The sequence below is a fragment of the Colletotrichum gloeosporioides genome (assembly GCF_011800055.1).
Source record: "Colletotrichum gloeosporioides strain Lc1 chromosome Unknown consensus_17, whole genome shotgun sequence".
Taxonomy (NCBI): domain Eukaryota; kingdom Fungi; phylum Ascomycota; class Sordariomycetes; order Glomerellales; family Glomerellaceae; genus Colletotrichum; species Colletotrichum gloeosporioides.
This window is the reverse complement of record NW_025544662.1, coordinates 352,653-377,858: the sequence shown is the minus strand read 5'-3', so window position 1 is coordinate 377,858 and position 25,206 is coordinate 352,653. Positions and strand designations below refer to the sequence as shown.

The 25,206-nt window shown below is 56.6% G+C and overlaps 10 protein-coding genes across 10 annotated transcripts; 6 read left to right on the top strand and 4 right to left on the bottom strand.

Annotated features, from left to right (window-relative positions):
* Positions 1-1,470: 1,470 nt before the first annotated feature.
* GCG54_00011000 (putative translation initiation factor eIF-2B subunit beta) lies at positions 1,471-3,079 on the top strand (the record flags this gene model as incomplete). Its single annotated transcript, XM_045410910.1, has 3 exons — positions 1,471-1,703; positions 1,762-2,925; positions 2,980-3,079. Coding segments are annotated over 3 exons (1,497 nt in total), but the record flags the coding sequence as incomplete, so codon positions are not given.
* Positions 3,080-4,287: 1,208 nt separating this feature from the next.
* Positions 4,288-6,855, top strand: GCG54_00010999 (uncharacterized protein; the record flags this gene model as incomplete). Its single annotated transcript, XM_045410909.1, has 1 exon — positions 4,288-6,855. One exon carries the CDS (start codon positions 4,288-4,290, stop codon positions 6,853-6,855), a length of 2,568 nt encoding a protein of 855 aa, XP_045267967.1.
* A 440-nt stretch (positions 6,856-7,295) lies between these two features.
* Positions 7,296-8,178, bottom strand: GCG54_00010998 (N-terminal acetyltransferase A complex catalytic subunit ard1; the record flags this gene model as incomplete). The annotated part of the gene is made up of 2 exons (XM_045410908.1): positions 7,296-7,663; positions 7,737-8,178. Coding segments are annotated over 2 exons (810 nt in total), but the record flags the coding sequence as incomplete, so codon positions are not given.
* A 1,310-nt stretch (positions 8,179-9,488) lies between these two features.
* On the top strand, positions 9,489-10,398 carry GCG54_00010997 (L-xylulose reductase; the record flags this gene model as incomplete). Its single annotated transcript, XM_045410907.1, has 2 exons — positions 9,489-9,540; positions 9,599-10,398. 2 exons carry the CDS (start codon positions 9,489-9,491, stop codon positions 10,396-10,398), a joined length of 852 nt encoding a protein of 283 aa, XP_045267965.1.
* Positions 10,399-10,782: 384 nt separating this feature from the next.
* GCG54_00010996 (uncharacterized protein) lies at positions 10,783-11,283 on the top strand (the record flags this gene model as incomplete). Its single annotated transcript, XM_045410906.1, has 1 exon — positions 10,783-11,283. The coding sequence occupies one exon, from the start codon at positions 10,783-10,785 to the stop codon at positions 11,281-11,283; it is 501 nt and encodes a 166-aa protein (XP_045267964.1).
* A 253-nt stretch (positions 11,284-11,536) lies between these two features.
* GCG54_00010995 (NADH-ubiquinone oxidoreductase 21.3 kDa subunit) lies at positions 11,537-12,358 on the bottom strand (the record flags this gene model as incomplete). Its single annotated transcript, XM_045410905.1, has 3 exons — positions 11,537-11,561; positions 11,626-12,146; positions 12,302-12,358. The coding sequence occupies 3 exons, from the start codon at positions 12,356-12,358 to the stop codon at positions 11,537-11,539; spliced, it is 603 nt and encodes a 200-aa protein (XP_045267963.1).
* Positions 12,359-12,828: 470 nt separating this feature from the next.
* On the bottom strand, positions 12,829-13,718 carry GCG54_00010994 (Peroxiredoxin bcp1; the record flags this gene model as incomplete). The annotated part of the gene is made up of 2 exons (XM_045410904.1): positions 12,829-13,274; positions 13,361-13,718. 2 exons carry the CDS (start codon positions 13,716-13,718, stop codon positions 12,829-12,831), a joined length of 804 nt encoding a protein of 267 aa, XP_045267962.1.
* Positions 13,719-15,109: 1,391 nt separating this feature from the next.
* On the top strand, positions 15,110-16,963 carry GCG54_00010993 (uncharacterized protein; the record flags this gene model as incomplete). The annotated part of the gene is made up of 1 exon (XM_045410903.1): positions 15,110-16,963. The coding sequence occupies one exon, from the start codon at positions 15,110-15,112 to the stop codon at positions 16,961-16,963; it is 1,854 nt and encodes a 617-aa protein (XP_045267961.1).
* Positions 16,964-19,269: 2,306 nt separating this feature from the next.
* GCG54_00010992 (Mitochondrial nicotinamide adenine dinucleotide transporter 1) lies at positions 19,270-20,651 on the bottom strand (the record flags this gene model as incomplete). Its single annotated transcript, XM_045410902.1, has 2 exons — positions 19,270-20,063; positions 20,123-20,651. 2 exons carry the CDS (start codon positions 20,649-20,651, stop codon positions 19,270-19,272), a joined length of 1,323 nt encoding a protein of 440 aa, XP_045267960.1.
* A 1,839-nt stretch (positions 20,652-22,490) lies between these two features.
* Positions 22,491-23,032, top strand: GCG54_00010991 (Cytochrome b-c1 complex subunit 7; the record flags this gene model as incomplete). The annotated part of the gene is made up of 3 exons (XM_045410901.1): positions 22,491-22,615; positions 22,698-22,860; positions 22,934-23,032. 3 exons carry the CDS (start codon positions 22,491-22,493, stop codon positions 23,030-23,032), a joined length of 387 nt encoding a protein of 128 aa, XP_045267959.1.
* Between the last annotated feature and the right edge of the window lie 2,174 nt (positions 23,033-25,206).

Below are 25,206 nucleotides of genomic sequence, written 5' to 3'. Positions count from 1 at the left end.
GTAATCCATGTATTCGTCCCCGTGGACCTCAGCCCACAATCCAAGCTGTCGTTACCCAACAGCATTGAGCACTGAGCAGCGGCATCCGGAGCTCTGGACCTTTCCCCTTCTCCCTCGCCCTTTTTTGCGGTGCGGTCTTCGGAAAGGGCTTCTACTTCCAGCTTAACCCTCGACGAATGCCCATGGGTTTTCGGCCATGACTTCTGAACTGATTGCAAGCATCCATCAGCCGATTCCCGACAAGCTCTGTCAGACATGTGCTCTTTCATGTGAAGAACTCAACTCCACTTTTGATATTGTCGTTGGGGAATCTGATTGAGCAGAGGCAGGGCATGAATCGGGAACTGAAGAATCGAGCCCATCACAAGAGCAGCGTCACAGTTCTCCGATCCACGCCTCGTATCCGTGTTCCGTTGCCGTCCAACCATTCGTCGACAGCCCCAGCTACCTGTTCTCAACCCGCAACTCTTGCATTCGTTAGTGAGGCAGAAAGGCCATGCGCAGATCCTTGAATGAGCGTTTTTCTTATGCGGGTGATTGAGCATTGCCTCTCCCAATTGCTGTCGGTATCGCTTTCTGTGAGGCTTATTACTGGGGCTAGGAGGCATTAACCGTTACAACACCAAGACCGCATGTCGCTTCAACATGTGAACTCTAAATTCCATACCGTCAACTTCGTGTAAAACAGGCATGGTAATATTTTTCTAGTGACAAACTTCCATCAGAACAAAAAAACGGATGTAAATGATGACACAGAGTTCGGATGAGCAAATACTGCTCAATCGCATACGACCCTCATGTCACTCCACCGGTGTCGTTTGAAGTATCGGGGCAAGACATATTTCTCTCTGCTCTAGGGAACAACCTTTGGCCTGTCTCTCGTCCTGACGAATACCTATGTTTAAGTCAAGTGCCTCTAGGACCATAGGTCGGTAGAACAGCTAGCAGGCTCAACTTGACCTAAAGCTGTCAACGATGGCAAATGAACGACCTGACGTCCAATCCAAGTTTGCTCCCTGTCTTGCCCTCGTGTGCACCTAGTTATGCCCCAGGGAAGAAAAAAGCTGTCGACGAGCTCACTGGACAGCGCAACGCCCTAGCGCATCACTGGCAGAATCACCAGCAGAATGCTTCAAACCCCAACGTCATTTTGCAGTGATGGAGGGGCAATCCCTAGTGGAGCGATTCTGTCCAGAGTGATTGGGGACCTTTTCAGGGCCCTGTACGGGTTGCTTCGGGCCGAGCGTTGCGCGACCACTCAGAGCCACCCGCTGACACTTGCCCCAGAAGCTGGAGCAGGTCACCCAATGCCCCTCGAATTTTTTGGTGTGACAGGGATGGTCTCCATTGTGCTTTCCCCGAAGCTTCAATGTTGAGTCACAGCTTTCTGCGCACAATTTCCAATTCACCACCAACGCCCAGCCAAGTCCGTCAGACAACCATTGAATTGTGCATTACGCGTGCTGATAGATTCGAAGACGTCTACTGCCCTTCAGACTAACCTTCCGCCCCTTCGGCAACCCCGCGACGCATCCTAGCCGTCTCGCGATAACCCCGCGACTCCTCCCGTCCTCGGCCCTTCCCACCAACGACCTGCACACTCCCAAAATGGCTACAGTGAAACCCAGCGTGGGGGACCTGGAGCGGTACCTCAAATCCCTCAAGGGCAAGCCGTTAGAAGCTTCAATTGACGGTCTCATTTCGTACGTACTTCTTCCAGTCGCGTCAAACCGTCCTCCTCTGCTAACCCCTGCGTCGCAGGCTGCTGAAGCGAAGACAGATCCAAGGCTCCGAGCTCTGCGCCGTCGCGACCGCCCACATCCTCCTCCAAGTCGTCGCCAAGTCCAAATGGTCCGATGTCGATCAACTCTTGGAAAAGATCCAACAGATCGGTCTGCGCCTCATCGCCGCCCAGCCCAAGGAGCTTGTTGTGGGCAACATTGTCAGGCGCGTGCTCAGTCTGATTCGAGACGAGGCTGCCGAGGACCGTAACGAAGATGCCAGCGAGACAGCTACAGAGGTGGGGACCACTCCTACAACAGCAGTACCCGACCCTTCCAAGCTGGAGCATCAGTGGCCCCCTTCGACATATACCAAGCAGGATGCTGGCGCAGACTACATCTCAAGCGGCCCGAGACCGGTCCGTCCCGGCGCTCTTACCTCAACCAGCTCCTTCCACGTCTCCAAGTCACTCTTCTCTCTCCTCGAGGCCTCTCCCCCAGCAGATGTCAGCGCAATTATGGCTGGATCGCCCTTCGGCAAGGACTCGGGTGCTTCGACCCCTCTCCGCGGGCAGTCGACTAAGGTTCACGCTCTCAGGTCAGAGGTTATCGAGGGTATTGAGGAGCTCAAGGACGAGATCAGCCAAGTAGATGACCAGATTGCCGCGGCTGCTGATGTCCAGATTCACCCAGGCGACTACGTGCTCGTCCACCAGCCTTCAGCCACTGTTCAAAAGTTCATTTTGCGCGCGGCCACGCGGAGAAGATTTACCGTATTCATTGCGTCGGAGCCAGCTCGTGGCTCCAACGAGGGCCCCTACGCATCATTTAGAAAGAAGCTGAGCGCTGCCGGCATTGATTCGATCAGCATCCAGAACGGCGGCATGATGGCCTACATGCCAAGAATCAACAAGGTCATTCTCGGCGCGAGAGCTGTTCTGGCTAACGGAGGTATCCTCACGGACGCAGGAGCCGGCGTCATCGCCCGTGCAGCTAAGGAGCAGGGCAACCCTGTTATTATCCTCAGTGGTGTGTACAAGCTTTGCCCAGAGAGCTACTTTGACGAGGAGAGCTTGGTAGAATGGGGCAGCTCCATGAACCATGTAAGCTTCGCAGACGGGGCCATGGTCAATGGTGTCGATGTTCGGAGCGCCGTCAGCGAGTTTGTGCCTCCGGAGCTGCTCGACACCTACATCACAAACCTGTAAGTGATTGCCGCGTACCACTTGACAAACCCAACAACTAACAGCGTGTACAGCGGCGCCCATTCTCGCAACCATCTGTCAACCATTATCGCCGATCATTACAAGCCAGAGGACGTGGACTTCCACCTTTGGAGCACCGAGGCTGACCGGTGATCTGGGACATGCCCAGTGTCGCAAGGAACAACTTGCATTCAACCCTGCCAGGACGCGAAAGCGGCGTCCGCGGCCCTGGCAGTGATTCGTGGCCCTGAAGACGAGACCGAAGAAAGTTCTTGGGGCCTGACCAGTCATCGGCATCGTCAGGCGCGGCATGCATAGCCTGGCTCTGTACAGTACGCTAATTGTCGATTTGGTCGTATCACTATACGTATGTAGCCCTCTGGCCGTTCTAGGGCTAGGGCCGGTTGGTTCGGCAGCACGGCGTTGGAGTCGGAGAGGTTTACCGCCGACGGGTACACTTTCAAGGGTCAGCGTTCCAACGGCGTGGGAGACCCACTGGGGAATGAGGGGCTTTGGCTGGGGCTTTGGGGGCTTGGTTCGTTGTGAGTGTGTTTGTGTGTGGAAGGCAGCGATGCGCTTGGCGGTTCAGAGTCATACCTAACTCTTGGGTGATGGGTCTCGTCATGATTGGTCTTGGAAAGATGTGCGCTGCTGCCTCTCCCGTCCGCAAGGGGGGCCGCGTCAGCAACGTGCAGCGAGGCTTCTCGGAAGTAAAAGAAACACAGTTGGGCGGTGACATCTTTTCGGGCTGTTTTGCGCAACGCGTACTGGAAGTAAGGTACTGCTGCGCCTTTTCGGGGCAGGGGTCTCCCTCAAACTACCTAAGCTTGATGCTTATCTTCACATGGCGTGTGCTCGGCCGCGCCGCCTGGGCTCCCGGGAGGCGGGGTCCCCCTCTATTGAGTGACGAACTGTGGTTCAACAAGTAACGCAGTCCGAGAGTACGAAGGGTCGTAAGGCTACGCGAACGTTCGGGTGAGCCTGGATAGGCAGCTACTGAGGTTTAAGTTGGACAAGGCTTAGCGGGAAGGGGCATGGGGGGTCTTGAGATGGATGACATTGGAGGATTGAGTCGACGGAGTTTAGCACCTTTAGGCCCAGCCCAGCTCGTCAAAAACGCCAGATGATCCCACCGCTCGCGGTTGTGCCGGCTTGCCGGTGATTTCTTGTCCTTTTCTTGTCCTTGACCTTCTCCTCCTCCAACTTTTTTTTCTCATTGTTAGGTGACAATTATCTATGCCCTGACAATTAACGTCGTCAACGTCGACCGAAATCTTCGTCTCATCCCACCCCTGCGAAGAAGTCATAGCTTCACCAAGCTCCGTCACCGTCAATTACACCAACCAACAAAATCACCGCGAATGGCCATGCGACAGCCAGACCCCGAAATCGACGACGTGCCACCCCCGCCGTACTCAGAGACGGACATCTACTCGACCGCCGGGCGCAGCTCAAATACCAACAACACTAACGCCTCAACTTCACCGCGCATTCCATCCGACGATGCCGCCTCGCGCGTCTCATCACACGCCTCCTCCCACAGCGAAGTCATCTACACCCCGCCGCTGACCCCGCGCACAAACACCACCCAACCACACTCGCGCCAAGACTCCTCCCTCTCCAGCGCCAACGCCAGCATTGTAAACCATCCCGCATCGTCAACGACGGCAGCGTACTCGGAATTTTCGGCAACCTACTTCGACTCCCGCCCGCCGCCGCCGTCTCTCTCCCCGCGCGAGCAGCTCGTCCACACAATCGCCGTCACCCCCACAACGACCCCGGACGACGTCCCGTACGCGCCCACCTGGGTCGCCCGGGATGTCACGCAGCAGGACTGGGCCACGTTCATCAACGTCCTGATCCCCCACCACGCCGCCGCCCGCAATGAGGCCGTCATCAACCGCAAGCTGCAGGCCGAGGAAGAGGCCCTCGCCGCCGCTGCTGCTGCTGCTGCAACTCCTAGTGGGGACAGTGTGAGCGGGCAGAGCACCGGCAACAACAGCAGCAACAGCAGCCACCATGCGTCCGCGCAATTGGAGCAGATCCGCTCCGACCCGGAGACGGACCCCGGCGCCGCGGCCGTGGGGGTGGGGCTGAGGAGGGAAGACGCGGAGGGCATTGTCGCGCAGTGGAACGAGGGCTTCTTCGGCCCGAGGGGCATGCTGGTCAGGTTGAGTCCGGAGGTGGAGGAGTTGCGGATGCCCGGGGCGTGGGATCAGTCTTTCGACCGCAACGTCGATAGTCCCGCGTCGGCTGGACCCGGGGGTCCCATGCCCTTCTCAGCACACGCTCACCAGGGACCGGTCCCGCAGCAGCCTGCACCCTCCGGCTCCCGGAGCTGGAACTTTGCGGGCATCAGGCTGAGCGAAGATGGCATCTCCATAGGAGACAGGTTCATAGCGGATAGCAACGGCATCAGGCTGGGGAGTTTCATTGCGGATGAGAGAGGAATCAGGTTCGGGAACAACCCCAACACCGCTACCCCCCGCGGGCAGCCATACGTCGGACAGCAATGGCATCCCGCCACGGCACAACCGCCAATCTTCCCTCCCGGCCCGTTCCCCCAAGGCCCTCACGCTCCTCCCCCAGGCCCGCCTCCCGACCATCCCCTCTTCCAAGCGCACCGAGGCGGAGCCCACACGCGCGGCCGCGGCCGTCCTCCCGGACGATACCCCGCCAACCAGCACCGCTCCCCCTCCTCCGACTCCTCGTCCTCCGCCTCGTCAACCTCCTCCTCCGACTCGGCCTCTTCCGTCGGCTCCCTGCCCGACTACGACGACCTCTACCCCGCGCAGCTGCCCATCTACAAGCAGCGCGTGGCCGACTGGCTCGCGCACCCGGACCAGCCCGTGACGCGGGCCGAGGTCGCGCAGCTGCGCTCCGAGATCCGCTCCGCCAGGTCCTCGGCGCGGGAACAGGCGTCGTCGTCTGCTGCAGGGACACCACCCGCCGCTGTCGACGAGAGGGCGCTGAAAGCGGAGATCAAGGCCCTGACGCAGGAATGGCGCAAGCTCAAGCGCCAGCAGCGCGGCGCGCGCAGGGAGAAGCGTCGGGAGCGGCGGGCGAAGAGACGGGAGGAAAAGAGGGAGCGCAGGGAGCAGAGACGCGAGGAGCGACGGAGCCGGAGGGAGGGCAGACGCAGCGGCGGTGGCGGCAGGGGACAACACCACCACCAACACCACCACCACGCGCATCAGCAACAACACCAGTCCCCGACCTGGGGCGCGCCGCCGCCATTCCCGCCTCCGGGAGTCCATGTCCACGTCCCGCCAGTCCACGTCCCGCCAGTCCACATCCCGCCAGTCCACATCCCACCAGTCCACATCCCGCCAGTGCCACCCGTGCCGCCCATCAACCCGCAACCGCCGATGACGCACACGCCGCCGGCCCCGAACATGTGGGGCGTCCCGAACGGACCGCATCAGTACGGCGGGGGATTCCATCCCTGGGCGGGCGGCTTCGGGCGGGGATGGGACAGTCGCGGCCGCGGACGCGGAGAGGCTTTCAACGGCGGTTTCCCCGGGGCGTGGCCCGCAGCAGCAGAGCGAGGGGGCGGCGTCGAGCCGGCGTCACCGAGCACGCCGCAGCCACCGTCGTCCCAGTCCCTCTTCGACGCCGTGAAGGATATGGAGACGGATCTAGCGCAGAAGGTGGAGGAGCTGGACAAGGTCCGTCTGGACCAGAGGAACGAAGAGCTGGAGAATCCTCCGCTCGGGAGGGGCAGAGGACGCTGCGGCGGGGGGCGGGGCCACGGGTTCGGTCGTTGGGGACCGGGAGGCGGAAGTTCGACGGGGGAGCAGGCGGCGCAGCGGTTGATCGAGGAGATTGATGAGATATCCAGGAACGTCGAGAAGCTCCGCGTCGAGGCGGATGCCGAGTATGCGCGGGAGCTGGTGGCGGAGGAAGAAAGAAAAGCCGCCGGTTGGTGAAAGCGAGACACACAGACTGGTTGAGTATGTAATATATACACAACATATGGGAGGGAACTCTTGTTTCTTTGCTTCCATTGGTAATTTACCATGCCTCGTCTATTTTTGGGTCACCGTGCTATGATGCGCCGTATCCTGTCGTAATCGTTTTAAACTTGCATTCATTAGAATGCTTGTCCCTGTATACACGCCTCTTTTTTTGAGCCACCTCTCTTGAACAGCTTCGGACGCCACCAGGCAGATGAACATCCTAAAGTCTCACGCGGATGGTGCCCAATACGGGGATTCACAAGTCCGCATGCAGATCGCGCCTCCCGTCCTCACGGTTCATCATTCACCAGTCAGATTGCCACTGGCTTCGACCCATTCATCAAAAACTCCTTGGAGGCCTCAATAGGAGACAAACAATAGGGGACGAACTTAGAGTCACGGCCAGACTCCTAGTTCTTGGCGGACTCGTTCTTCTCCACCAGCTCTCCGACACCGAGGCCGCGGCCGACCTTGACCTTGCGCTTCTTGTCGGCGTTGGGGTCGCGGCCGACGTCGCCAACGGCATCGCCCTCGTCAGTAGCCTCGGCGGCACCGCCCTCCTCCGCCTCGCGGTCGCGCTCGTCCTGGATCTGCTCGCGGATGTAGCCGAGGTCGAGCTTCATGCAGTAGGCGTCCTCGCCGTCGGCGTAGTACGACTTCTCCGTCTTCTCGGTCTTGAAGCCGAGGGTGTCGCGGTACAGGTGGATGGCGGCCTTGTTGGAGACACGGACGTGGAGGGAGACGTACTGGGCGCCGAAGGTCTCGACCATGGCCAGTTCTGTTGGGGTCAATGTCAGCTCAGGACGTCCACAATGGCAATGGCAGGACCTTGACGACGGTAGCACACGTACGACTTTGACGCATCAGCTTCTCGGCGATACCCAGGCGACGGTGGGTGCGCATGACGCTGAGACTGGTGATGTGGCCATGAGGCACGCCGTCGGTAGGCTCCTCCTCCATCTTGGCGAGCACGTAGCCGACGATCTTAGGGTAGTCGTAGGGTGTGCGCTTGGGGCGGGAGACGTCGACGGCGACATAGCTGAGCTGGGGCCACGAGAGGGCATGGTAGAGGTAGTACTTCAGGAAGTAGTTCTCGGGCAGGTTCTCGAGGTTGGCGTGCTGTATGAGGGGGAGGTCGGAGGACTTGAGGAGGCGGATATCCATGGTGGGCGAGTTTCTCTTCTTTTCGTCTCGAGACGGGAAGTTCGGTACAGCGACGTGGAGGAAGGAAGCGAGGCTGCTGTTCGAGCTGGACTGGTCGTGGTCCGGGGTGGGAGGCAGCTGTCGCGCGAGGCTGTGGTGGGAGGGGTGCGTGGTGGTGTGGGTTGATGAATGGTGGTGAAGGAGAGACTTTTAGGTGGTGACCCATGTCGTTGGTGGTCGCTGCTGCCGACCCCACCACACTCAGCGCCGCACGAGGCTCCGAGGGTCGCTCGAAACTGCCCCGCCAATTGCGATTGGGGAGCTTACAGCTGTGCTTTTTACCGTTCCAATGCAGAGGATGAGCTTGTCCAAGCCGCACATTCAATTGACTACTAGACTTGAAGTCAGCCACCAACGGTGCTTCCGTTCGTGCTTCTGAGATGTCATGCGGCTTGTTACGTTTCCAGCTACTCATTTCCAGCATATACCGTTATCCTCCCGCATATTATACTCGGTGTAAGCTATTCCGGAAAGTCTTAGCGCTGCTTCTCCAGCTTTAGCGGTAACACTTCCCACCGACACCGAGACATCACGACGCAAAGACGACGCAACTTGACTCGTGGATTAGCTCAATGGCCCATTTCCCCAGTTTATTTTAAAACACGAGGTCCAATATTAAAGCATATAGAGTCTCTGGTCTTACAGTGTCTGGAGTAACAGTATACGATGCTCTCTTAAGATATCCCCAATGTGCGGGATCACCGTGGTCGTCTCTATTTTTCGCCCTTCTTAATTGCTCGTCATTCGTCCCCTCCAGCCATGTAATTCACCGTTGTAGCAATTCGTACCCAACAAAATGCCACAGCAATGTCTCAACTCTGGAGTCACCTGCACCAGGGCCCTTTCCGAACCCTAATGCGACCTTCACGATGGTCTGGAAAGACCCTTCCAGCGCCTCGAACCCTGGCACAGGATTGGCGCGGGAGAATGACGTGGGGGTCGCCCATCTCCGTCCCACCACCGCGGGGCAAGCTCCAGCCAGCACTTTACCCCCTGGACAGCTCTGCGACAGCGGGGTAGCTTGCATATCCCGCCGAGAGCTTCGTCTCGAGGGACACGCCGCACCAGGATCTTTCCTGCCACGAGGACGCGTTCCATTGGGTCGTTAATCCAGTCACCTCCAAACTGCGCGCCTCTGTCCGGTCACGAGAACTGCTAGCATTGCCGATTTAGGAGATTGTGCTTTTTTGCTCCCCTAAGGGTCCCAGTTCTTACGTTGGGTACCCAAGCTGCGTCGTTGTATAAGAGTGACCTTGTTCGCTCCGGTCTTGCTGTAACCTGCCAATCTACCTCTCTCTATTCTTCTCTTCTCTCATTTTGCAAACATTCCGTGACCCATTAGCCTCTGTTTCCTGTCGTCACATTTCAGTATAATCCGAATATCAAAGACAGCAGCAGCAATGGCTCGTTCCCTCGAAGGAAAGCTCGGAATCGTCACCGGCGGCTCTCGAGGTGCGATACCGTCCTCTGCCTACCTTATCACTTCAGACAGCAACTAACAAAACACCAGGCATTGGCGTCGCCATCGCGGAAAACCTCGCGTCCAAAGGCTGCAACTTGATCCTAGGCTACACCTCCGCCTCCTCCAAAGCCCCCGCCGACCAGCTCGCCGCCGACCTCCAGACAAAACACAACATCACCGTCCTCCCCGTCCAGGCCGACATGGGAACCCCCACCGGTCCCCGCTCCCTCGTCGAGACGGCCAAAGCCCACTTCCTCCAAAAGGACGGCAAGTTCCAGGTCGACATCCTCATCAACAACGCCGGCGTCGCCCACAACAACCTCCTCCCGGACATCACCGTCGAGCAGTTCGACCTCTCCTACCGCGTCAACGTCCTCGGGCCCCTCCTCCTCGTCCAGGCCCTGCAGCCCTACCTGCCGCGCGACCGCAGCGGCCGCATCGTCAACATGTCCTCCGTCTCCTCGTCCACCGGCTTCCCCGAGCAGAGCGTCTACGGCGGCACCAAGGCCGCCCTCGAGGCCATGACCCGCACCTGGGCCCGCGAGCTGTCCGAGAACGCCACCGTCAACGCCGTCAACCCGGGCCCCGTCCTCACCGAGATGTACGCCGGCAACACCCCCGAGTTCAAGCGCTTCATCAAGGGCTTCATCGAGCACACGCCCCTCATGCGCGCCCGCAAGGGCATCGACTCGGACGAGCTCGTCGCCGAGGCCGAGGAGGCCGGCGGCCGCCCCGCGTACGTGGGCGAGATCGCCGGCGTTGTCGGTATGCTTGTGTCCGCAGAGTCTGCTTGGTGTACCGGTCAGGTTGTCTGCGCCAACGGCGGCATGCTGTTTGGTATGCAGTAGAGGATCCTTATGAGTGATGATACATGAGAATGGCGCTTCCTTTTGTTTTGTTAAATAGACTTAGAATTTTTAGAATTGATTCCCAATCCACTTGGAACAGAAGTTTTCTTCACTTCAAAGCACAACTGTGAAAATATCGTGAAATTGGCCTATTTGTTTTCATCAGTTTGAGCGTTGAATGCTTGATTTGAGAGTCGGAGACTCGGGCCAAAAAGTCGCTGAGTCAAAACTAATTTTGCCCCGCCATTAGAAATCGCCCCTCCATCAACTTCAACCTCGGTGTTTGGCCTCAACGCGACAAGGCGCCCAGCATAAAATCATAAAACAAAGCCGGCTTGGGTTCTCGAACGAAATTCACATCTCATCTTACAAAGAAAATAAATCATGGACGACCCATTCGACGACGTCCTCAACCTCGAGGAGCAGTTCTTCGCCGAGGGCTTCCGCCAGGGCACCGCGGACGGCATCCTCGCCGGCAAGATCGAGGGCCGCTCCGTCGGCCTCGCAAAGGGCTACGAGAAGTTCCTCGAGAGCGGCAGGATACACGGCCGCTCCGTCGTCTGGGCCAACAGGCTGTCGCTCCCGCAAAAGACGGCCGCCGGCGCCAGGGCTTCATCGTCGGAGGAAGAGAAGGAATCAAAGACGTGCTCTCTGCCGCCGCTGGCGCCAAACGCGCGGCTCGAGAAGAACGTCACCGCGGCATTCGCTCTCGTCGAGCCCGAGACCCTGTCCAAGGAGAACAACGACGACGCCGTCAACGACTTTGACGACCGGTTCAAGAGGGCTCAGGGCAAGGTCAAGATCATTGAGCGGATGACGGGGGAGGGGGCTGCGGCCAAGGAGCCTGCTGAGGCTCCGAAGGTTGCGGAGGCAAATGAGGCATGAAGCTTTGTTTGAGCCGTTTCATTTTCAGCATGCGCGGTGTTTGTCGAATGCATGGGCTTCCCACAAGTAGAGAGACCATGAGTGGCGGGAGTCGAGATACCCCAAGATGCAGGACGACAGCATAAGGGCAGGCGTGGGACAACTTTGGGACATTCTTTTAGAAAACTTGAGAAAAACGTTTAATGGAATCTAGTGTCCGTCATATTTACAGCTTTGCCACTCCCCTCATACAGAAACCCTCAAGTCCACTCGCCTATGTGAACGTCCTGCAGGGGTAACTACGCAGCACCCAACGTTAGCGAATCCACGATCAATACCAGCCAGCTTAGAAGAAGGACTCACGCTTCGCCGTAGGACTGGTCCTCGTTGACCTTGTACTTGTGCACGTCCCACTTTCCGCTCTTGAGGTCGTGTCCGCTGGGCGTGGGCGGCAGGCCGTTGGTGAAGAGCTGCTCCTTGCCCGCCTCGACGGCGCCGGCGGCGCCGTTCTTCTCGAGGTACGCCGCGATGCCGGTGGTCTGGGCCTCCTGCTGCGCGGCGACGAGCGCCTTCTCGCCGGCCTCGCCGATGAGCTCGACGCGCGGGTTGGCCGCGGAGCCGACCGAGAGCAGGCCGACGACGTCGGCCTGGTTGACGACGCTGAGGGCCGGGTAGTTGCGGCGGGAATCGCGCTTCCAGTACGGGTTGTCGGCGATGTCGCCCGCGGGCACGGTGACGGGGTCGTCGTACTGGAGGGGGTCCAGGGAACCGGGTGCCGGGTTGCGGAAGGTCGGGTTCAAGGGCACGCCGGAAGAGCGGTTCGGATCGATGGCGAGGGAGCGGCGGATACGTTCCCAGACGCCGGTGGACTGGAGGGTGTGTTTCTGTGGTTTGGGGGCTGTGTGTTAGCTATCTGGTGGTGTCTTTGAGGCATGGGTAGTTGGGTCGTTTGTCGGGGAGGGTTTGGTGATGAAGGAGGGTGGTGGTGGTGGTGGTTTCGTCGGGGAGAGGCCAATTGAGGCCGGGCGGGCGGTCGTACCTTAGAGATCTCCACAATGCCGCCAGCCGCAGCTTTCGCAACTGCCTTGGAGGCCATCTTGGCGACGTCGTGGGTTGAGCGGAGAGGGGTATTCGGTCGGTCGGTGATGGGCGAGCTTGAATGTTGGTGGTGATCCGGCACCCGAGTCGAGAGCGTGCTCCAGTTTCTGGCGGGAGAGGGTAGCCGGGGTTTAGCCGGTCGAAGCAATAGCCGTGCTTCAATTTGCAACCCGACTTTAACAGAAAGTACCCACTTCACCTCTCTCACGCAAATCTGCCCTGCAACGCTGGAATTTCCGGGGTTTGTTCACAGGAGATTGGCCTTTGGCGTGCATCGCCATCAAGGTTTGGCGATGCTCTGCCGTCGAGACAGAGGGGATGATGTGCAATTGAAGCAGGACCAACGCCATTAAATCAATTCCCAACTACCTTGCGGATACATGAAAACCGTCCCATATCCCTCCTCAAGAGCATTCCTACAAGAACGCACTCTCAACACTAGATTATACTTACATCGCAGCACTATAATTACTCGTCTTTCTTCTCATCCTTCTTCTCATCCTTCTTCTCGGCCTCGTCGGCGCCATCCTCCTTCTCGTCCTTGGCGTCACCATTGGCCGGCTCCTCCTTGGCATCGGCAGCAGTCTCGGCAGCAGGCTCGGCATCGCCGCTCTCCTCGACGAGCGCCTTGACAACCTCGACGGTGGCAGCAGGGCCGCCGGGCTCGGCGGCGAGGACCTTACCGGACTTGTCCACCACGAAGACGCCACGCTGGGTGCCCTTGGGGTGCTTCTTTAACCCAATGGCACCGATGAGGGTGGCCCTGGGATCGCAGAGCAGTGGGTAAGGCAGCTTCTGCTTCGTCTTGAAGGTGGTGTTGGCCTTGGGCGAGTCCGCGGACAAGCCGTAGATGGCCAAGCCCGTCTTGGTAAGCGGCTCGTAGGAGTCTCGGAAGAGACAGACTTGCGTAGTGCCTGGGTATCAAGGCGATTATCAGCACGCTGTGCACCCAGACGTGATATTGCCGAGCGGATGTCGCGGCATATTGGGGAGTACTCACAGCCAGGAGTCGAGGCCTTAGGATAGGTGAAGAGGACGACGCCGGCCTTGCTCTTGTCGACAAGCTCCTTCAGAGTGGTCTTGTCGCCGTCGTTGGTCTCGACCTCGCCGCCGAAGCCGTCTAGGTTGATGGTCTCGCCCTTGGCGGCCTTGACCTTCTTGTCGGAGCCATTGGCAGCGACGGGCTTCTCCTTCTCGACGGGCTCCTCAACGGGCTTCTCGGGAGCGGCCTTTGCGGGCTTTCCCTTGACGGCGCTCTTGACCTTCTCCGTGGTCTTTGCGACCTTGGAGGAGGCCTTCTTGGGAGCAGGAGCCGGGGCAGGCTCGGGGGCTTTGCGCTTGCGGAGCTCGACGGGCATTGCGTCTGGAGGATGGGTTGGGGGAGCTGGTGGTAGTGATTAAGGTGTAGATGCCGGCGATTTTACAAAGGGGGTCGCTTGTGATGTGCGACTTGGACTTGGGTGATGCGCTGATGATGCGATCTGGATGCGATGGACAGGTCTGGAGAGATTGCAGCAAGACGGGAGGGGGTTGCGGGAGTCGAGGGAAGTTGAGAGGTAAACAGGAGGTTCAAGAGGTCGGCCTCGGGATGAGCCAATCACAGGCGGCGATGGGTAGAGCTTCAGCCGGGACCAGGGGGCTGATGCGATGCAGATGCTGCGTGCTGCATTTTGCGCGCGGAGCGGTGCGGTGCGGTGCGGGCACCCAGATGCTACCTACCTGACGGTAAGGCAAGGTACGATGAAGATGTACCCTGCCTTCATTACACTGCACCCATGCTCGGACTGTGGTGTCAATTATTAAGCTCGGGGCAGTCTGGAAAATACGCTGCGCGCAGCTTGGGGGAGGAGAAGGAGGAGGAGGAGGGAGGAGCTGCGGTTGCCCGATGAGTGGTGTAGCAAGAGCACAAGAGGACTCGGAATCTGCGTGTCTGGGTCCCCGAACCCAGGTGCCCTGCAACTGCAGCTGCGACTTCGTTGGGGCAGGAACGGCAGTGGCAGACGGGGAACACGCCTCTCTCTCTCTCTCTCTCTCTCTCCTGCTCTGAAGGAGATTTCGTGCCTTCGGCTGTTTCCCTGCCGTCCACCTCTCAACGCTCTCTGCGTTCCTGGTTCGGTGCTTCTTTCCCACCACCCCGGCCTAAGCTTTCGTCCAGTGGCCGTGCGTTACTCGACCCCCGTCCCCGTCTTGGTCTTAGCCTATGTGCGAACGCACGTTCTGGCGCTGCCGGGCTCGTGTGGGGGAACACCAGATGGCTGGGCCTAGGGCCACATGCTCTGCAGTTTCACCCGCGTCGTGTCCGTCATTGACAGGCGTTGGGCCCTTTCTCGTGTCTCGACGCCCTACTTCTACCTCTGTCCCTGCCATCGAGATCCCGTCCGCGTTTGTCTCATCGCTCCAGCGATGAGAATATGGCTTGCTAACAGCCACGATGTCTCTTCAGAAAAGGAAACCGCCTGCTTTGCGCGCATCCAATGCTACTTGAGTCCTCCAGGTCTCTGCTGTATTTCCAAGTGGTCGTGTTGGCTGCAGATGAGCTTCTTTCACCAACACCATTGGTCAGCCTCTACTCCAGCGACTCTTCATCTCGTAGTCGAGAAAATGTCGCCCTTTTCTCCACACCTTCCGTCGCTCGAAAGCCTGCAGCGTCATATCTGGCCCCCGCAGAACCTAGAACGCGACGTCCTTCTCTACCCAGATCATCCCGGCGTTGGTTGCTCGGTAGTCTGCGAACTACTTTACTCCTACCATGTGGCTCATCAACGTCGACAATCTTCAGCTGGAAGAGCGCCTGAATCCCACCGTTCCGTACGCCATTCTCTCGCACACTTGGGGCACGGAGGAAGTTTCCTTCCAGGACTTCAGGAACCTCACCGACGCTGTTAGAAGCAAAAAAGGGTTTCCAAAGATTGCCGCAACATGCCGCCTCGCCAAGTCGCGGGGCCTTCCTTATGCCTGGGTTGATACTTGCTGCATCGACAAGTCGTCGAGTGCTGAACTCTCCGAGGCTATCAACTCCATGTTCCGGTGGTATCAGTCGTCAAAAGTATGCTTTGCATATCTGGCTGATGTCCACGACGATGCAAACTCGAGTGCGTTTCCCGAGAGCTTAGCAACTTCCCGATGGTTCACGCGAGGATGGACTTTACAGGAGCTAGTAGCGCCAAAGAACATCATTTTCTACAATGATGTCTGGGAGCAACTTGGGTATAAAGAAACACTGGCTATAATACTCACCTCCATCACGGGCATTGACAGCATTATCCTTTTCAATAAGGTGTCGCCGAAGAAAATACCAGTCGCCACTCGCATGTCGTGGGCTTCTAGACGGCAAACTACTCGAATTGAGGATGCAGCATACTGCCTGCTCGGGCTGTTCGATATCAACATGCCCCTGCTCTACGGGGAAGGACAAAAGGCTTTCGCACGCCTACAGTCGGAAATTCTGCAAGAGACGAACGACCTGTCTCTACTGGCCTGGACGTCAGAGACAACGGATCCTGGACGGCAGCGGTCATACGATGGCGTATTCGCCGAATCACCAGCCCAATTCGCTGCCTGCTTGTATCGGACGATAGTAAACACGCCGCCGCTCATCGACGATGTCGATGTTGTTGTGACGAGGGCCAACTTGATGGTCTCCACTACTCTGCACATGCAAGAGTTGGTTGAGGATGGGGCTGAAGCCTCAAAAGGGAGAGAGTATGTGTTGTTACTGCAGTGCAGCGATGTACAAGGAATACCGGCAGTTCGAAGACCGATTGGCATCTACGTATCCAAGACCCCGTCAGGTTTTATCCGCCACAAGCCCTGGATGCTCGCCATGCCTTTCTTCAACGAGGCCGTGCTGTTCGATAGCAAGCCTCGACTGCTAAAACTGCTTAGACACATCAGTTTTGAGGATCACATCGGGCATCAAGACGAGAGATTCCGCTCTGCTGTCTTCATTCGGTTGAATCAGGACCACGGCACACTCAAATGGCTACATCACACCGAGATTTCCAAGGCTACTCCTGATGCCCTTTGGGACGGCATGGACAGCGTATTCCTTCACCATGAGAGGTTCGACCAAATCTCCCTAACCCCCCAATTGCTGCAAATCTCATTGCAGGGAGACAATGAGCTACAGGTCGGGAAGCTGTTTCTCGTGTCTGTCATGTCAAACCGTGTGCCCTCAGAACGATGGGCAATATTGCTTAGCAACTATGAGGATCCCATAGGTGTTCCACTGCTGAGGAATCTCGGGAATTGGGATACCGCGTCTTTGTTGGGGGGTCGCATCTACTTTCTCGTTCGGCCTGTGATTGAACGGCGGGAATATTGGCCGGATCAACGCTCGTCACACCCTGCCGTTCAATTGGCCATCCAGTGTGAACCCGGGGAGGGTGTCGCATCACCAAACTGTCCAGCCTCTCGGATACTTCAGCTGTCTGAACATCGGCGGGTCCTCACAACCTTGAGCGTTATCCCCAGTGACGCGGGAAGGTACGCCTGGACTATCCAGATTTCTATAAACGATGTCGACTCTTCATTAGACGCTGGATTTGATGTCGGATCTGCTGGTGAGCCGAATGGTACGCCGGACGCCTCGATGGTGTTGTAACCTTTGCGTCGCCTACCCCAGCTTAACCCTACATGGTATCCACTCCGGGAGGAGTCTTCACCAACAGAACACGGCAAGATGGCCGAGCGGTCTAAGGCGCTAGCTTCAGGTGCTAGTCAAGTAATTGGCGTGGGTTCGAATCCCACTCTTGTCATTATTCTTTTGCTCTCGTGGGTTTCTCACGATCTCATTTTTGGTGTTTTGGTGAATTATTTGACGTTGTGGTGTTGCGCGAGCTTTGAGTGAAGTTTTGATGATGTGCGGCCGTGTTCGGACGACTCGCGGGGTAGGTAGGCGCAACGTTCCTGCTAGGAAAGGTGGGTCCGAGCTTTTGCGCCTGCCATTTCTATGCGCCGAACGCATGAGCTTGACATGTTGCTTGCCGGACATCCAGTCTTGCAATGGGAAGAAAAAGAACTGTTCTGCAATGTTTTGGATTGTGCAGTTGTACATGAGTGACGACTGATTCTCTGCAGCGACGGTGAGGGAAGTGGGCGTCGTCTTTCGATATAGGAACCTCAACACTGAGTGACATGGCCGAAGTAACTCATGATAGGCTTTTCGAGAACAAAATAGTAGATTACATGATGTGAAAAATGTACATCGAATTCCCTATGGCATCTAAACAAGAAAGGGAAAAGACTCTTCATACAAGCACCTATTGCTTCTGCAGCCATCTGCCTGTGTAAGTGTTCAACGTCAAGACGCTTAGCCAGAGATCACCATCACCGGCATAGCCCCCTTTCGAGAAACCCAAGATTCAGCGTCGAATACCCAAAGCAATATTCAAGAATAGCCAAAGCTCGTCTACTCTCAATAAGGCCACTCACCTTGTCCCGTCCATCTATATCTCCTCTCCATCCAGGATATGCACCTACCAAGAACCACATCTCCCCTCCCGCCCCACTACCCGCATAACCCCACCGCAACCACACACGTCCCAAACACCCAATCAGCTCACCACCCTCAATGAGACCACATTCAAACCCTCAAAACTCACTTACACCGGTCGAAACCTCCAACAACCACTCCCAAAACACCACCAGTGGGAGAATGAAGTGAGATGCCTTCCTCCAAGATGCGCAAAGGGAACCTGACGCCAAAGGTAAGAAATCAAACCATATCGCATGTCACATCACATCACATATCTCTTTCCCCCATCTCCAACTCCCCTCCTCACAAACCGTCCCCATCTCCTAATGGCCTCATCAAAAGACGATAACCGCTCCCTTGGCGGCCTTCACCATGGCCTGCCTCCTATTCGCGTAAGTTACTCCGGCTCTCACATCTCTGGCACTCCTACCTCGCCTCGCCGCGCCAAGATGGAAAACACCCCGGCCCTCAGAAGGAAAAGAGTCCCCGCTGACCTAAACCAGGTACACCCGCTCCTCGATCCGCTCAGCGCGAGACCAAGCCGTCTGCAGCCCCCCATCCACCTCCCCGATCCCATGCGATTGCTTCTCACTGACACCCCCTCCCAGAGATACGGCCAAGGTCACGGCCAGAACCAGGGCCACATCGCCAGCGGCGGCAGCAGACCTGCCGCGCCGCCTGAGCCCAAGTCGTGATGCGGGGACGGAGAAGCATCCATCATCGCAAACGCCTATTCATCGCAGGTGCCTGCCTATGCTCCTCACCACCATGTCAGCGGCGGATGAGAGCAGGAGAACGGGGCAAGCAGAGCCGCGCTGAAATACGCCGGTTTTTCGTCGTGCCACTCGACCTTCATGTAACATATACCCCCTACGCGTCATTGACATACTGTCTATAAACGCAGCACGAGATACCAAGTGAGAAACTAAAAAGGGCTTTCGCATTATATTTGCGCTACCGGTCATTGTCCCCCGTAGATACTCCGCGCCCGAGACTTATATTTATGCTACAAAAGATTTGTGCCGCCCCAAATAACAACATACGGTCCTTTTTGTCATGCTCCATGGGTAAATAAACGCTCTGTGGTGAGAGAACGGGTTCAGGATGCTAGAAAAAAAATGAAAGGAGAGAGAGAGAGGTGAGAGGGACAGATGTCGCTGCCTCTCCTGTGAAGTGTGTTTGAGGATGCGCTATTTCGCGTGACCTGAATCGAGTTTGTCTATAACCTGACGACCAAAGTTAAGGGTATCTGGAAAATTCCCATTCCCGTTTTCCTAATCTCAACAGCTTCTTTCCTTCTCTCCTGCATTGATGTACCGCAAATGGCTGATCTTGATAGGTAGTCTCTTGTCATCCTCCTTCTTTGACTAAGCAAATTCAACGCCGCTCTCGATTTTGCGCGTGTGAAAAATCGGCCGAAATGGCGGCTGAGCTCATGGCTCGAGTTCCTTCGTCTTCTTCCTCTTGCCCTCGTCCCTCGCTTGATTCAGCTGCTTCATGACAAATTCGTACGTCAACATCGTCACCGTCGCGGCCGGCACCGCTCGCATCATGTTAGTGCCCATGCCAGCGTAAAATGCCCTCCATCCTTCCTCTTTGAGGATCGTCCGGAAGGTGCTAGCCACGCCGCGATACTTTGGTGATATCGGCTGTTGCTTCTTGGCTTCGTCGCCAAGCATCGACTCCGGCACCTTGATGCCGAGACCCAGGAGGTATTCCGCTCCGGCTACTGGCCTCCTTTGCGTCTGCAACCTCGTCCGGATGACTTCGTGCGGGTACGTCGCGCTGCTCGCCATGATCTTCGACAATATCGAAGCACAGAGAATGCCCACCCACTGCGACTCCTGCGCATCGCCGTGCGCAGGCTCCCCCATTCCCTGACCGGTGAACTTGGTCTTCAGGTACTCGTAAGCGGGGAACTGGACAGCTACGTGAGTAAGTCCCAGCAGGGCCGGCGTCAGGCCGGAATAGAAGGAGAGGATGCCTTCCGACGTGTACATCTTGCGCGCAGCGTCCACCGTCGACGAATAATGCCAGTTGCTGTGCAACGTCGGTCTCGAAGTTGGTGTATTAGACGACTTCGGAAACTGCGAGTAGTGCTTGCCAGGATCGTGTGCGACGCTCTGCGACATCAGGCGGGTCTTGATAACCCATATCGGATTCGTAACAATGGTACTGCTGGCACCGGCTATGATGGATGACCAAAAGTTGATAAACACCGCGTTGTCTGTGGCTGTTGTCAGCGGAGCGCTCTCCTTGAAACCACCCCCACTCCCGTTCCCTTACCATGGCGCTGCTTCATCCAATCCTTGCTTTTGTTGTAGACCGTAAACCAAACAGCCCAGGTGGGCAGATAGCCCAACACTATCGGGCCAAGCCCCCTGTACATGCCTCGGATGCCCTCTTCCCTCCAAATGACGCCGGCGGTGCCAAGCAGGCCATTGTACAGCTTCGGGTGTCCGACGTGTCTGCCTTTTGCGATAGGATTGAAGCCGCCCTGGGCCTGCAGCTTGGTCTTGATAACATCAAGCGGGCAGGTGACGACGCCCGAGGTGAAGCCTCCGACGGCGCCGGCGAGTGCGTTGAACTGAGAGTCGGAGGCGCCGGCAGCCCATCTTTCGAAGAGGGTGATGGTGGTGTCGGGCATGGCAGCGGCGGCTTGCTCAACGGTGGCTACGGCCGCGGCGCGGACCGGGGCTGGGTAGGCTCGCGAGCTGCTGTAGTTGGGATATGTCGAAGTGGGATACGGCCCATATTCTTCTTCTGGCGGGTGCGGTGCGCCTCGTTGAGGATCGTGGTGTTCGTCGTGAGACATCCCCTCTCACTGTTGAGCTTGGTCGGCGGTCAGGATTGCGGGGTGTGGGCGAAGTTCTGTGCTGGGTAGAGATCAAAAGAAATCGGCGCCGTGCTCCGGGGTTTGGTTCACTCTCGAAAAAGCTGTGTACAAAGCAGATGGGATCAGATATCTGGATACCGAACAAGCAGGTGCGGGCGTTGTTGGTCAAGATGTCGCAGTAAGTCGTTCGTGATCAGTGACTCTTTCGGTGGTAATTGTGGTGTATATCGTTTGTACCTGTCGGTCAGGTATGGATCGTTGCTGGACCTTCCCAGGTGTCCCGGTATGCGGGGAACGCTCCCACGCCGCCGTGACACTGAGCGACTAGCGGTTATCGCAGCCCATTGGCCTTGCGGGGGATTCGAGACCTAGTGCGAGTAGTGGAAAACGGATCGGGTAGGGCGAGCGCTCCCATATACACGGGATTGGGAAGTGAGGGGTGAGGGCGGAGGGCGGAGGCGCGGGGAGGAGAGAGAGGGAGACGAAGAGAGGAGTTGGTGAGAACGGTGGTGGTAGTAGTGGTGGTTGCAGGAGCAGTGTAGTTTAGTCTTGGTCTGGTTGGTAAGGCAAGGTAGCGTCGGCACGGGAGGAGGAGCGCAGTCGGGGCAGTTGGAGACTGAGATATTGCGAAAAAGCGCCGAGGTGGAGCGGGACGGAGCACGAGAGCAAAATGATGCGAGCTGTCGGCTGTCTCTTTTGGCAGGAGGCGCCAGGATCGGGTTGCAGTGGTGCGGTGCAGGTGCAGCGCATTCGCAGCAGTGAGTGAGGTGGGTGGTGGTCCGTCAGTGAGTGGCCCAGGATGTTGAGCTGCCCGCTACTGTTCGGGTGGAGTTGGAGGGCGCAAGCCGTACCGTTTGACGCTGGAGACTGGACGACAGACGCCGATGTACTCGACAGGTTCCGGCACCTGCTGAAGGGTCCTGTGCAATGACGCTGCGGGGGTTGGTGCTCTATTCCCGACTTGTTGCTGACGGGAGGTTCTGAGACTTTGAGTCGCCGAACGGTGTATGTGTGTGTGCGGTGCTTCTTTCCCGAGTGTTGGCTTCAGACCCGGGAGCTGCCGACAGCTTCCAGCTTGTTTGCAGCAATCTTAATGATCAACGCATATTATGACGCAGGATTACAGGGCGCAACTGTTTCGTCGCAATGAATTGTTCGCACGTGAGCCAGATGAACATCGGCTCGGCACTATCTCAGCAGATACTCGGAAATGACAGCGCTGTTCAGCGTCTGTCTGGAACCGTTGCAAGTCGGAAGCCGAACCCGAGCCCTTTCTCGGCTCAGTCCCTACAAGACTCTGAATCGCAAAGTCGCGAAAGCCCAGCGAAAAAAGTTTCAAGCTTCCAGACCACAAAATGAGCTCCACCTCCGCCGGTTCTTTGCGGCTTTTGGGTGCACCACAAAAATCTCGTCCAGCAACAGGGTCTGCGGTGCTATCACGGCCAGGGCATCCCGTTGGTAGCGCCCATTACCTCATAGGCGCCCAGCGCCCAATCATCACCGCTGCTTTCTCTCTACCCGTTTGCTGGAATATGGCCCGTGCGGCAAGATCTCTGGGCATCTGCTCCAGCCACATCTGGCACTGCCACAGAGCCTCTGGTCTGGTCAGCTGTGGCTGATGAGTCGTTGACTGGCCGGAATCTCAAGGATGGTCACATGACCCGCCGTCCCGAATCTTTGCGCCTCTCCGGGATGCTCCACGATTTTCCCAGTGCAGTGTGTGTACCAACCTCAGGCGATCCGCAAAACCGCTCTCCGAGGCAATTCATATCGACAACCCCCCGATCTCCTCTCCACCACCCAACCCAGCCCGCCACAATGACTTCGCTCATTTCCAAGCAGCTGGCCGAGGGCATCCTCGCCCGCCCCTTCCTCAAGTCCCTCGCCGTCCCCTTCGCCAACTGGTACGCCAACGCCGCCGGCCACCGCAAGCTCGGCTTGAGGTAAGCGCATCCAACCCCCGCGACCCAATTGCGACCCTGCGACACCGCACCCTGGACCGACGGCTGATCAGACGACTTGCAGGTTCGACGACCTCATCGAGGAGGAGACCGATATCGTCCAGAAGGCCCTCAAGCGCCTCTCCCCCAAGGAGTCCTACGACCGCGTCTTCCGTCTCCGCCGCGCCGTCCAGCTCTCCTACCAGCACAAGCTCCTGCCCAAGAACGAGTGGACCAAGCCCACCGAGGTAAACCGACGCCTTCTCGACCCGAATTGAACGACTACGGTTCTTGGAAGGACTAACACATGGATCACTACAGGACGTTCCCTACCTTACCCCCCTCATCCAGCAGATCCAGGCCGAGGAGGCTGAGAAGCTGGCCTTCGAGACCATGGAGGTCCAGAAGAAGCACCACTAAACCGGCTGCCGGAGAGAGGAAACGGAAATGGAGAGCGCGCACGCCTGATGTGTAGTATTAGGGAGGGAACCGCCCGGCCGGGTGCGCGATGGGCCGAAAAAAAATATGCGGCGATTTTTAGACCCGAGGAGGATATAGAGACAGGCCGGGCGGTTCGTGTACCTTATGTATAGACCTCGGGGGGTTTATTTTTCGTCTGTCAATTGGAACACCCTGCTACAGTTCAAGGTTCTGCCGCGCCCATAGTACCAATTGATGACTGCTTGGACATTGGGATATCTCAAGGACCCTCGCCCCCCGGCTCGGGCTGGCGGACTAGCTGACAAAATGCGCACTCTGATTGGTCGGTGCTGCCCGACCCACCCAACAACACTAAGACGATGGACATGAATGACAACGACCGTTGCAAGTTTCACGATACATCGATATGACGACTTCCACCCACTGGGCCACGACCGTTCAACTCTGGGATTGTGTAAAACGCGGCGTTCGATGCCTCTTTCACGGAAGCGTAGTCATTAATTCATCATTTAAAGGGCCCCATGCTTCCAAAGTACTAAGTACCACTTATCATGAAGCAGTATGTGATGCCTGCAATGTAATCAATCGACCGTGTTTATGGCACCAGGCTTCTATTTCCATTACACACTCAGCGGTCTCCTGTGAAAAAAAACACGAATTTTCTTCTCCCCACTGCCTCAATCTCTTTGAGTTGCGACGAAATCCATTCGATTCTCACCACTGATACCCCTCTACGAAATTGCTATTCGGAACTATCCCTTAGCAACCCCGACATAAAAGCTTCAGGGAAATCTTCGGGTTCAGAGCTCTTTTCACAGCAGAATAGTTATGAAACGTGTCCGTTATTCTACTAACGAGCAGCTTGTATCGCTCTGGCATCTGGTTTGAAAGCTGCCAAAGGGAATGATGCTTCGTGAACGGATTTCATCATCCCTCTTATCTCTAAGCTATTCTGCTCGAATGACAAGACGACAGCGGCTCTAAGAGTTAATTGCAGGCCATGAACTGTGGGGGCTTATACTCTATTTGATATGTCTTCCTAGTCCTGGAAACCGAATTATTCCCCTGAAATCTAAACCACAGCATAGCTGATTATTGACGTTGGTATGCACGACATATGATTCTTAGTGGTATTTTCAGTGCCGATCGAATCCCTTCACTGCCGCGTAGTCAAGACATCCTTGAGCCATCCATGAAGTGGAGAAGAATAAGTGAATAGGAAGTATATGGAAACTTATAAGTATCCTCGATCGACCGTGAGAGAAATAATAACACAATACGTGGGTAGGTGTGCGCGCGTAAATAGGCAGAGTCCAGTCGGTGTAGGGGTGTTAGATACTCACAACCACAATCACAACCACAATCACAACCACAATCACAACCACAATCACAACCACATTTATAAATAGCAATCGAATTTCTACGCCAGTATCGGAAATCGTTATCAAAATCTGTCCTTCGATATTATCGTACGAGTATATGTAACGCAATACGCAGCATCTACGTAGCTACCGTGTCAGACATACACGCCAGCTATGCTCTCTCCCACCCAAAGCCTTTCAGAAATTAGCTGTTTAACTTCATTAAGTAAGTCAGTCTGGTACCCATCCATTGTTCTTAAAAGACAAGTTCTCTAGCTGTTCTCGGTCAGCTCCTTTTATACACGGGCGGGTTTACGGATTGACGGTCACATCCTCATCCGCAGCCCATCCCAGAGGCCAGCATCAATCGCAAGTCATAGCACCTAGGTGGTCTTTATCAATCTGTGCAGTTTTACATGACAAAAACCTGTATAAAACTCTTTATGAACGTTGCAAGACTCTCTCGTCACAGCATTAATCCAACAGTAGTAGTATTTCCTCGGGATTAGATATTCCTGAGAAGTGCCCTGTCTCCAGAACCACGGAGCCCCACCAGGTCCTTAGGATACAATGTGCGTTAAACCAGTATTCTCGGGTGATATCGGATGAGAATAATCTCCAATAAGTGCTGGATCACCTAGTCAAAGTGACGGACGACACAATTATTATTAACAAGCACCCAGACAGTTTCATAGAAGACGGGCAAACCGCTAACTCTAAACCTTTTACTCAGCGGGATATCAATGTCTTCATCCAGTTGAAGGATATTTACATTTTTCTCGGTGCCGTATT